The following is a 13,075-nucleotide window of genomic DNA, read 5'->3' as shown; positions in this document are numbered from 1 at the left end:
GAATGATGTGAAATTCTCAGATTTTCAAAGAAGTCATCCCTCTTTGAGTAGATAGGATAGACATTTGGATAAAATCACACTTTTGTTCAAAGATAAGGAATGGAATTCCTAAAAAACTGGTTAAACACAAAACTATTGAAAATTTAAAAAAATGTTCCTGATTTCTGAACAAGGCTCATTAAACTACTTAAAGACATAATTTTTATGGGCATAGTCACTAAAATTTGTTTGGACAAATTTTCATGATTTATCTACATATATTATACATAAGTTTTGCTTAATGTGTCTACACATATCTTTTGCTGGGTATATAATCCATGAATTGTAAAAGGTGAATTATTAACATTGGTAGCCTATATATTTTCACAGATTCAAAATTTTATTTCTTATTTCCATTTTAGGGGCTTCCTGGGCCTCCAGGTCCTCCTGGGGAAGGTGGAAAGCCAGGTGATCAGGTGAGTTTTAAAATAACAAAAATAACAACAATATAAATGACTGGCTCATGCTATTACTTTTTATGATTAAGGGATCTCTTCTTATTTTTTAACATAAATTATGTCTGTGAATCTTCAAAAGAATCCTATGAAGCACCTACTATTATTATCTCCATTCTACATATGAGGACAGTGAAGCACAGAGATGTTAGATGCCGTTCCTAAAATCACACAGCTGATAGTATTTGAACCAAGGTTTTCTGCTTTCCAAGACTGTGCTCTTAACCAGTAAATATACCTTACTACAGACCTAGAGTTTTACTGGAGGATTTATGAACGGTTACAAACACATAACAATTTTATTTTGGTCATTTTATTGGACATAGGTTAATTTATTTTTCTTTGAGTGATTCATTTGTTGCTTACCATTCAACAAGTATGTGCTGAATATTCTTGAATTTGGCTCTACTGAGTACCGTTCTTTCCCAGAACAACAAAATGGATATGGATCTTTCCCTTGTATTAAGAAAAGGAGCCGGGGGCCATGGTGCATGCCTGTAATCTCAGCAGCTCTGGAGGCTGAGGCAGGAGGACAGGAATTCAAAGCCAATCTCAGCCAAAGCAAGGCTCTAAGCAACTCAGTGAGACCCTGTCTCTAAATAAAATACAAAATAGGGCTGGGGATATGACTCAGTAACTAAGTGCCCCTGAGTTCAATCCTCAGCATCCCTCCACCCCCCACAAAAGAATAGTAGGAGATGGAGAAAAGAAGAAAACAGTTACAATACAGCATGTCCTGAAAGCAGTAAGAGGGGAGATACAGTAAGTATGAAAACGTGAAAGATACACCTAATTCAGACATGTGAGTCTAGGAAAAGTTTCTGAGACAATGTCGTATCTTGTATGAAATCTGAAGGATGAATGAGGCCAAAGACAGAGGAGGGAAAGTAAGAAATATTTCTGGAAATGGAAATAGCAGGTACAAAGGCTTACTGACCAATTTGAAGCAAGGAGTGCATAGTACAACTTGAGAAGGTGGAGAGGAGCCTGGAGAGGGAGGGGTTCAAGCTCAATTTGCGTCCAAATTTTTTTTTGTCATTAGGGTACCAGGAAACAAATGAGGGACTTTTCTGTAGGAAATAATACTATCAAATTGGATTTTAGGAAGATCATGCCACAGTGAGGACAAGCTGTTTCAGAAAAACTCATAATTCCTTGTAGGGCTTTGTCCAAATCATAAGCCCAAAACGTATTTGCTAAATTAAGTAGAATTGAATTGGTTCTATTTAGAAGATCAGCTCTTCAATGTTTTTCATATTACTTCCCTTTATGTAAACTTTTTTTTAATGTTCCTTTGGGATGTAAAATACTTTTGGATATATTCTCTTGCTAAAAAATAGAACATACTGATTTTGTGCAAGAATATCTTGCATTTTTTTCATTGCCAAAAAAATCAAACATTCAGGTACAATTTAATTTTTTTCTGGAAAAATGTTCCAATCCAATATATGTGATAGTCTCTTATTTTAAAAGTATATGTAGTTTTCATTCTTCAATATTATGGGCTTATTCAGCCTTCAAATGGTACTCAGGAATAAATTGGATGTATGATCTGAAAAGATTTCTACTAATGCCTTAGAACTATCTCAAAGTTTTCCTTCTGTTTTTAAAATTGTATTTATAGGGTGTTCCTGGAGACCCTGGAGCAGTTGGCCCGTTAGGACCTAGAGTAAGTATATTTTCTGTTTTGTGATTAATTTTGCTTCCCGTTAGCTTCAACGTTTTAAAAGCATCTTTCATCTTAAAAGGAGTTTTACTTTAAGCACCAAATTAGAAACCTTGAACCATAAAAGTGGCTATTTCTAAAGTTTTCTCCAGCAGAGGCCATTTATAGAAACATTTTAAAACCATTTTTAGATCCATTATTGAGATAATTTGACATTCTAATGTTATCATAGGGAGAAAGAGGAAATCCTGGTGAAAGAGGTGAACCTGGAATAACTGGACTCCCTGGTGAGAAGGGAATGGCTGGAGGACATGGTCCTGATGGTCCAAAAGTAAGTACCACATTGACCTCCATACTCTAAACAGCTCTATACTGCCCAGCAGGTACTGGATGGTACCAGAAGGAGTTTCACTTGTTTTGCAAGATGACTTGACTTTATCATTTTCTTCTTCAACAAATATTTAATGAGTGCCTACTAGGCTTTTTCCTGGCAAATAAAGAGTGAGCTCAAAAGACTATTCTGTGAGGGAGATGATGGCCCAGGACATATGATGGTACATTCATGCACAAGCACATTCCTAATGCTTTATTTGACACATTTTATTAAGCACTTCCATGCATAAGTAGAGGAGAGAAATAAAAGCACATTTTTTTTTAAAAGCTATTCCTAATCATATGCTCCATTTTCCTTGTCTCTCGTTATACAGCTCTTTCTACACATGTGAAAATATGTCATTTTTGAAGTTTGAAGATAGAATACATTATAAGGGAAAATCAGCACTCTTTCCTTTTAAGTGCCATTGGTAAAAGATAATGCAGCCAGCTTCAGTATACACAATTGAAGTACAATTTTCCATGATGGTAGCACGAGAGCCCTTATCATCTTCAGGATACAGAGTGATTGAATAAGGTTGACTTTAATTCAACCACTAAATTAACTGAAAAAAGAAAAACTTAGTAACCAGGTTTTCTAAAGAGAGAATGAAATCAACATTTCTTTCCTTTAGATGTAATCTCATCTTTATTAATATCTCTATGATGTTGCCAATAAAGGAAAAAGAGAAAAAGGAAATTCTAGTTTATTTTAATTGGTATTTAATTTTCACTAAAGAAAAAAGCTGGAAGCATAAACCAAAAGTTAAAAATCAAATCTGATTCAATTTCAAATAAACCAACTGGAAGACAACTTTCCCAAATGAAAAATGTAAACATTAAGTTGAACTATGTGAAATTGCTAACATTTAACTGCTATGGACCTACTGAAACAGCAATTTCACATGTTCAGTCTTAACATGTTCACTTCTTGTTTGCCCATTTTAGGGCAATCCAGGTCCAACGGGGACTGTTGGAGACACAGGTCCACCAGGTCTTCAGGGTATGCCAGGAGAAAGAGGAATTGCTGGTACTCCTGGTCCCAAGGGTGACCGAGTAAGTTTGTCTGGCTCATTTATCTATTTATTCCACTTTATTTCTTTAGATATTATACTAATAATGATTTCTTAAGCAGACTTTTCCTTCTACCATTTTGAGTCTCAGGTCACTTTTTCATTTATTCTTCTAATAAATATTTATTAAGAAAATGCACAGTGCCAGGTACTATTCTAGGCTCAAGGGTCACAGCTACAAAGTCAGTTAAGCCCTTGGACTTGTGGAACTTCCTCACAGGTGTGGGAAAGAGATAATTAAATGGATAAAGTATTTTGTTTGCTTTTCCAGGGCGGCATTGGAGAGAAAGGTGCTGAAGGTACAGCTGGAAACGATGGAGCAAGAGTAAGTGAAAGCATATTTTGTAGCAGGGCGAGGAACCAACCTATGAATATGCCTTAATTTTTCAAAATAAAGTTTATCACATTTCATTGGTAGTCAGGCTTTAGAGAATGATGGTATTTGAGATGTGATGTGGATCAGTCACAGATACTTATTTGCTTACCCTGAATTACTGAGAGCCAAGAGGTAGTCATTGTTGAAAAAATGAAATAAAACACAAATATATTGTGTCTGTGGAATGGTGATTTAAGGGAGTGGGGTCCCTCTTTATTTTTCTCTGTCATCTTTTTTTTCATGTGCAATGTCTATTTCTGTTACAATGCTGATCTAAAGAGCTGGTCTAGACCTCATTCCAGTACAGGCAAGTAGGATTTTATAGCGGCCAAAATGTGTTAAGTATTTCTCAACATACCGTGAGAAAATTACTGCACAGTGACTCATCACGAAAGCTTTTATCAATAAAGAGGCTGAATAAGTGGAATGTCAAGTCATGAAGAATAACTGACACCAAAGCATTGTTTAATATCATGTCAAAAATTGACATTTAACAAAGTTTAGGTCTTCAGAATTAGAATATACTTGCAGTTCCAAGGACAGAGTAGTAGGACAATATATTTTCAGGCATGAACGATTTCCTCATGGAACAGTGGTTTATCACAGTGGCTCAAATGCTCAGCATTTTCTGTAATAGTTCCTGATATTTTGTGAATTTCTCCTGTGTCAGAAAGACATGATTTGCTGTTAGTTATGTTGTGCTCTGACAATAGCAATTGTACCATTAAAAAAAAACACATTGAGTCACTGTTGGTACTTCTAATTAAGTAAAATAGAGAAAAGTTTTACCTTAGGGTTATTATCCCTTTATCCTTCTTATGAAAAACTTGGTGCATTACAAACACAAGCTGTTTTAGTTAAAACTAATATTTGATTTAATATTTCAAAAGCAATTTAAGTAAATCTAGAATATATTTTATCCTACATCAAAAGTATTATGTAATGTATAGTAATATTGCAGGACTGTTTGAAGGAATGTTACATTGACAGTTTAAATCTGAAGTATATACTTCTGGGCCTGTGAATTGCTAAATGGTAGCCTCGGCACATAAGCAATGACTGCTTTAGTTTAGTGAAGGCTGTATGTTGTTTTAGAAAAGAGGCAGAACAGAACATTTACTAGAATCTCAAAATAAAGGAAAAATTAATAGCAATAGTGTTCTCTGTATGAACAAAGCATCTGAGAATATAAGTATTGAAGTGAACTTCGTATTTAATCAAATCTTTTAAAGAACTACATTAGGAAAATTAATGGAAGAATGTAAGAACACAGTTTTCTCATGTTCTTGTCAAAAATATGAAATTAAAAGTCATTTTTGTGCCCTAACTTTCTTCATCAATACATACAGAAATTAAATGATGAAAGAATATTTGAGCTGCATATGAAGAGACAATACACAAATATGGGTAGTGACCTTGTTTTAGGAAGAATTCCCACACTCCAAGTGTAGAGTACCACATTAGCTTCAGTGTAGCTGGGTAGTGACCCTTTTTTCCACTTCAAAAGCAGGTAGAAAATTAAATGTTAGCTGTTTTTGTAATTATAATTTAGGAATATATTGAAAAAGAAAAAAGCCTTTTTCCAATCTAACTCAATCTTCAAAATAGATATTAGCAAAATGAAAGAGGATAAGAAACATAGAAACATTCTTGAAAATAACATTAATTTAGAACTAATGTTTAAAGGTAATTTATGTGTGTATGAGTTGAGTTGGGTGAAAAAGATTGAAACTTTTTGTTTGGATTATCTGGTGGAAATGGTAATGAGGCAGACAGAAAAACTGAAAATATATAGATTATGTCATGTATTGTAGATGATAATTTTAAAAAGTAGACAAGCTCTAAAAATAATCTTTCTTTGTTTCCTTACTGAATTATGGAGATTTCTGTGCATTTCTTCGGTCAATATGCCTATGTTCTATTAATTGACAGGGTCTTCCAGGTCCCTTGGGTCCTCCAGGTCCTGCAGGTCCCACGGGAGAAAAGGTAAGTCATGAATTGTTGTTTTGTGCACTCAGAAGCATAAAAAAAAAAAAAAAAAAAAAGGATCTTGTGAAAATAGAAAGAAGATCAGTAGGGTAGAGGAAAGGAGGAAGAGAGGAAGATGGGAGGTATTTAGGAGTGAAATTCCTCAGGTTATATTATACAGATGTACAAATACGCCCAGTGAAACCCACTATTCTGTATGATTATTATGCATCATTGTTTTAAAGGTCTGAATGTTGGCTGTTTCATAAACTTTTGAGAAAGAAGATCTCGTAGTTGTCACCACTATCTACCCACACATGTTGCCCAACATTCTACAATTGTATTATGTTTTGCTTTGGACAATCATTGTCTCAAATCTGCTTTCTAGGGTGAACCTGGTCCTAGAGGTTTAGTAGGCCCTCCTGGCTCCCGTGGCAATCCTGTGAGTAACAATATTTTGAAGCTTTTTATTATATGATTGAGCATTAAACAAACTTATCATTTCCTATCTATCTATCTATCTATGTATCTATCTATTATCTATCTATTATCTACGTATACTTATAGTGATTTCCATACCTACAGGGTTAGGCTACTTATAACATTTACTTTTCTAATTAAACTTTGAAAATTTATCTCTACACAATCTTGTAAGTCTAGGTAGACAGGTTGTTTACTAAGAAATTTCAAAAGACTATATGTTGAGAATTTTGTTCTATGACTACCATCTTTGTACTACCCTTAAAAATCTTCCTCCAGCAATATGTCTAATTTCTTTATATATATGCTTCAAAGTACATTGAATTTATTAAACCCTATTTAAAAATATTGTACTTGCTTAAAGTATGTGTGGAGCTTCAGTAAATCTTTCTCTTTTTTTTAGGGTTCTCGTGGTGAAAATGGCCCAACTGGGGCTGTTGGTTTTGCGGGACCCCAGGTATAATTTTCAAATATCCCCAATTTATAAATTAATACTCCTCTTGTTATAGCAATGAGTTAAAATGTCATTGTCATATTTTTGAAAGTATATTAAAATTTTGAGACGTATATAGTATTTTTTTTTCAGGTTGATTCCCATTTTCAATACAGCTTTTCATAAACTGTCACATAAGTTGATGATTTGCCACATTTGAGTTTACTTATCTAACTGTAATTTCAATAATTTATAGTTTATTTTTTTAACTGTCTTCAAATATTTCACTAAGGTTTTCATTTTTGTTCTACTGTAATTTAATACTGTATACAGAGCACTATTTCACAATATATGACTAAATATATATTTGTATCAATTAACATTAAACACTTTGTCCATAATCTTATAATCAGTTGCTCATTTGTGCAATTGCATATAGGGTCCTGATGGGCAGCCTGGAGTAAAAGGTGAACCTGGAGAGCCAGGACAGAAAGGAGATGCTGGATCCCCTGGACCACAAGGGCTAGCAGGATCCCCTGGCCCTCATGTACGTTAAAGAACAAGACAAAGAAAAACAAAATCAAAACCAAAAATGCATAACTTGAGTCCAGTACTTAATGTTTTCTGTGATCATTAAACTAATTGCACTTTACTACAGTAATCTTTTGTTTCTTTCCAACTTAGGGCCCTAATGGTGTTCCTGGACTGAAAGGTGGACGAGGAACCCAGGGTCCACCTGTAAGTTATTTTGGATACTCGAGGAATTATGTACAGCTAGTTCCAGTTATCGAATACTGTTTGGCCATGTAAAAGTTAGTCTTCATCAGAAACTATAGTAAGTTATTCCAGGTATCAGCTATTATGTAGAGCAAAACAGACTTGACTAAGATGGAGATCTGGGTTAAAATAAATCCTGTAATCTTGGAGACCCAGCTGCTTCAATGTAAACATAAATAATTTATTACCCAAGTGAATAATATATTACCCAAGTAAAGGGGTAAATGAATCATGTCGAAGCACTTAATAAAATTTGATTATATAAAATATTTATGTTTTTCGCCCTACCTATGTATGTTCAAGATAAAAGAAAAGTTGAAAGGAAAAACAGTGCCCTATCCAACAATTCATCTAGGTTATTTCTCAAAAATGTATAATTCATAAGAAAAAATACATGATCACAACATGGAAGGGAATCTAAAGGCCAAAGTCTTCCTTGAAAAAAAAAAATGGATCTCAGGAAAATATGTATAACTAATTAATATTATGTAACAATTGATCATATAATATTATTTCTTAGGGTGCTACAGGCTTTCCTGGTTCTGCTGGCAGAGTTGGACCTCCAGGCCCTGCTGTGAGTCAACTTAGTGATTCAAGTCATTGGTAATGATGTAGTTACACATAGACACTTGATACAGTTGAGTTATTATTTTTATTTAATTCCTTACTGACTCGTTTGTTAGTTTAACCCCTCCTATTGCAACAATTCATAAGCGTTTTATCAAAGCAAACTCATATTTAATAAACCAATATTTCTTGGAGGGGCTTATTTGTGAGTCATTTTTAGCCCTAAAGTTTCACAATTATTCCATTTGAGTACTAAATACTAATAGTATTATGTACTTATCATTTTCTTCAGAAAATCAGAATCAGAAGTTCAGAAGAATCAATGAAACTTTCTGTAATAAATGTTATTCTGTCATTATAAGAGCAGGTCAGACAGAATAAAATATTAAATATTCATAACTAGAACAGAGAAGTGTGAAAAAAATTTCAAAGTAATTTCACCACTCTTTTAATAATGATTCAAAGGGACTTATCTGCAAATGATATTTAGATTTTTCTCCTGGGAAATGAAATGAATGTGCAGTTGTGCTTTCTTTTGTTTTGTTTTATTTAAGTACACTTAATGATTAACAGGAAGACCAACCTGCAAGGCTTAGTCATCTGCATTTGAAGCAGAGCCCACTGAACCAACCCCTCTGACTTGACTTCTGCTCTTCCCTCCGGCTCTTCCTTTCTGTGTTGTACTAGGGCGCTCCAGGACCTGCTGGGCCCATAGGGGAGCCCGGGAAGGAAGGACCTCCGGGTCTTCGTGGGGACCCTGGCTCTCATGGGCGAGTGGGAGATCGCGGACCAGCTGGCCCACCTGGTGGCCCAGGAGACAAAGGGGACCCAGGAGAAGACGGGCAACCTGTAAGTTTGACATCTTTGTTTCAGACCACCTCCAGTTGAGATATTGCAGATAGAAACCCATAATAATCATGGCCACATAGAAATATTTAATACTTAAATACTATTCTGTACACATTTAAGTGCATAAAGCTCTATAGATTTTTTTTAAATTTAAAATTCTCTTCTCTAAAAGAAAGTATCTGTATAAATATACAGAAAGTAATGGATATAGTTTTCAAAAACTAAATCAGAAAATTATTTTTCATTTAAATATATACACACATACATATATTATTGTACTAACAGACAACTGCTTCTAAATATTAATGTGTTTAGTTAGATACTATTTCTTTACTTTTTAAATTTCTTTCTGTCCTTTTAAAAGAAAAAAAATATTTTTTGAATAGTTCTCTCTTTTTTCAATCAATATTTACATTTTTTAAGGTCATTTTCAACTGATGTGCTGTTTTCACCTTTAAATAGAGTTGGAGGCTGTGAATTATAATTTATGACTGCTCATGTATAGTATGGTTTTGTGAGGCAGAACTTTTTTCATACCCTAAATCTATAAATCTGTAATCACTGTATTGTAAATTCCCTGGATATGGTTTTTACTCTGCAGAATTTTTAATTAGAATTTATCCTCGATATTAGGGTCCAGATGGTCCTCCTGGTCCAGCTGGAACAACAGGGCAGAGAGGGATTGTCGGCATGCCTGGACAACGTGGGGAACGAGGCATGCCCGGCCTGCCGGGCCCAGCGGTGAGTCTCTGCAGTTGTCAAGTATGCAAAATAACTTGTGCAGAGAAAATTGATTTTTTTTTTTCTTAATGAATAGAGTTAAACAGTCTTGAATGGACATAAATTCTGAGTTATCTCAAGAACCATTTGATCTTAAGTGTCAAATGCTTAACTACCTTTCAAAGTCTTTGAAAAATGTATTTGTTTAACCCTGGGGCTAAAGAAGTAGGCAATAAGGATTTGGATTTTTGGTGACTCTTAAATCTTTCTTCAAAGATTAAAAGAGATCCATGGAGCTAGAGAAGGGGGATAATCTCCTGGTGAGTAGGTAGTGTCTTTTTAAATAAACATGCTTAACAAAACATCCATATTTCACAGTAAACTATCAAAGGGAAGAAGTAGTTGAGCTGAAGTAATGTTAGAGGTGGATGTGGGTGAATTATCAAGAAGGCCTCTGAAGACAACCTCCTGTTCCCTGGAGGGGGCTTAAGAATCTCATATTCTTTGAAGTATGGATGAAAGTTTGATTCAGTATTAGCTTTGAAGAGACTGAATTTTACCACTGAAAGTTTACAATACTTGAGAAAAAATTAATAATGTTTTTATATGGAACGTGGATGGAGAGGTGTACTGCTGGGATCTTGGAATTAAGACATCTGGGTAGAAATCTCAAACCAGTCAATTAGGATTTAAGGGATATCTTATTATTCTCAGAATTGGACCAAGGACCTGAAAGTAAAATTCCTTGATAAGTGAGACTAAAATATCAGAAAACAGTATGATATTGGGCAGACAAGGAGAGAGTAAAATGGAATGAGTTTATGTTACTAGTGATACAGATGCTAGAAGGGCAGCCAGAATTAACTACATGTGATTCAAACCCAAAAGGCACTCCTGAGCTGCTGGCAAAGAATGCGTTTTAGTCCCTTTAGTATGTCAGGAGGAATGTGAGAAGAAGTGGGTATGTAGCTAAGCATGCATTACAGCGATGTGGGCATTGTAGGATAATGGACAATTATTGCTATAGAAGAAGGAACTACAGCACCATTTCAGTAAATGGAGTCTTTATAGGAATTGGAATTCTTCAGTGTCTTCAGAGGTGGTTGACGTATTATACTTCAATTTCAGGGCACACCAGGAAAAGTAGGACCAACTGGTGCAACAGGAGATAAAGGTCCCCCTGGACCTGTGGGACCCCCTGGCTCAAACGGTCCCGTAGGTGAACCTGGACCAGAAGTGAGTGCCATAGCGAACATTGCTCTTTTGTTATCTGGGCATGATGAAAATTGTATCATTTAGAAACTGATTGCACATATGACATTAAGGAAGCTGGTCAGTAATGTTATTTTGAGGTACTCCGCTTCCCCAGAGAGTTGGTTAAATGATTGGATAAAGAAGAAGGAACAAAATCAGTGTCTGCACTGACCTTCGGCAAGTCTGGAGCTGGGTGCTTCACTTGATTTAGCTTTTGCTAAATTGTTTTCAAGGTGAAAGGACACAGCTATTCATCTTTCCCCTTGTTATTATTTCATTTTGTAATGGGATTGCCAAGTTTTATGGTGATAGGATTAATATAGCTTCTACATCATGTTAAAAGGGCAAAGTAAGTAGAGATCACTTTGCTTAAACATCACTATAAAGTAACACTATTGATGTCATGTTCCTTAGGCTCTTTTGAGAGGAAATAAGTTTCAAATAGGCAACTTGAGAAGTTAAAAGTTGGAATATCCTCTGTTCAGCACTTTAGTGAGTGACTCATCAGTCACATTTTCTTGAAAGAAATCATCAAGGACTTTTTGAACTATTTTTAAAAATCAAATAACAAAGTTATGGTCCTGAAGAAAATCAAAATATAAGAGGGAGTGTAGACTATCTACTTTCAAATGCAAAGTAGCATTATCTAAATAAGTCATTTGGTTTTAAAACCCTAAGAATATATTATTTGGATAAACTCAAAAAGTAACAAGAAAAACCATTCATTGGTAATGCAAACAAACATAAAACAGCAAGCATGTTATTGTTTATTTATTTCAAGGTATTTGAGAATTTTTTCCTTTTTTAAAAATAAGAACTAGGCAGGAACAATTTTAGATTAAGTAAGACTGTGTTAATTTTACAAGCAATTCAAAGTAATAAAAAAAAATGGTAGAAACCTTTCTTCTACTGAGATTTCCATAAATGCTAATTTATAGTTTAAAGAAGAGAGGTGTAAGACAGGCTGTCATTTTTCTGACATTAGGATGAGATTCTTTTTCACTACTGCTAATTGGTTTTAACATGTGATTCCTCATAGGGTCCAGCAGGTAATGATGGTACTCCAGGCCGGGACGGTGCTGTTGGAGAACGTGTAAGAACAATGTCACTGATTAAAGCAATCAAGACTCATATAAACCTGAATCCTTTTAATTATAGTTCATTAAAAAAAACACCCTTTATTCTCATAACTCCAATGCAGCTCTGATTTTTCTGATAGTAACAAACCTTTTTGTAAGGTTGTAAATTTGGAAAATCTTGTAAGTGAAGTGACATTTAAATACATGGCAAATTAAGATGGCATATTTAATTCAAAGCAGGAAAACAAATTACTTTCATCTTTGGTGCAACATAAAGACTTTGGGCAAGGATACGTATGGAGTGTTCTAAATATCAAACTGATTCATTAAAGTCTAAAAGCTGAAATAGAGCTGCATGACATTTAAATTTCTCTACTCACCCCCTAAAGTGAATGACTTATGAGGATATAAGCTTTCTAAGCTTTATCTATTGCATGATTTATTTTAAAATTAGTCTCTGGCTGAACTGAAAATTTCCTTGACTTTATCTGAAGCTCAGTCTCATTTGGAAGTTGCATAGTTGTTTTAGAATATTGGGCCACTGAAGGCAAAAATCACTCCTTACCCCAAAATGTGTTATGATGTAATGGGTTTTCACCTGAAGTTCTCCTCATTAGTCTAATGTACTGTGGAGCCAGGCAGACCTGATATGGAGGCTTGATTCTGAAAGTAACCAGCCATGTGATCTTGAGAAAATTTTCAGCACTGTTGTCAAATACTTTAAATGTGATTAAAACCTAGGTCATTAGGTACTTTTTTTTTTTTTCTTTTTTTGCAGTGCTGGGGATGGAACCCAGGGCCTTGTGCAAGGCAAGCACTCTACCAACTAAGCTATCTCCCCAGCTCCATTAAGTACTTTTATGCTAAATAACATGCTTAAAAACTAGCACAGGGTCGGCACTTAAGAACATCCTCACGTTGAAAAAATAGGGAAGTTAGGGAAACCTTGTGCTGACTCCTTTTATCT

At 34.8% G+C, this 13,075-nt stretch overlaps 1 protein-coding gene across 1 annotated transcript in view; it reads left to right on the top strand.

Annotated features, from left to right (window-relative positions):
• The window catches only part of LOC306658296 (uncharacterized protein), a 34,163-nt gene that overhangs the window by 7,387 nt on the left and 13,701 nt on the right, over window positions 1-13,075 (top strand). Inside the window, 15 exon segments of the mRNA XM_079135098.1 lie at window positions 402-455; window positions 2,119-2,163; window positions 2,393-2,491; window positions 3,481-3,588; window positions 3,877-3,930; window positions 5,914-5,967; window positions 6,338-6,391; window positions 6,833-6,886; window positions 7,302-7,409; window positions 7,547-7,600; window positions 8,160-8,213; window positions 8,894-9,055; window positions 9,689-9,796; window positions 10,904-11,011; window positions 12,069-12,122. Of these exon segments, the coding sequence (XP_078991224.1) occupies window positions 402-455; window positions 2,119-2,163; window positions 2,393-2,491; window positions 3,481-3,588; window positions 3,877-3,930; window positions 5,914-5,967; window positions 6,338-6,391; window positions 6,833-6,886; window positions 7,302-7,409; window positions 7,547-7,600; window positions 8,160-8,213; window positions 8,894-9,055; window positions 9,689-9,796; window positions 10,904-11,011; window positions 12,069-12,122 (1,170 nt within the window).

This window comes from Sciurus vulgaris (assembly GCF_902686455.1).
Source record: "Sciurus vulgaris genome assembly, chromosome: 3".
Classification (NCBI taxonomy): Eukaryota; Metazoa; Chordata; class Mammalia; order Rodentia; family Sciuridae; genus Sciurus; species Sciurus vulgaris.
Note: the sequence above shows the minus strand (reverse complement) of the source record. Positions and strands in the feature narration are given on the sequence as shown.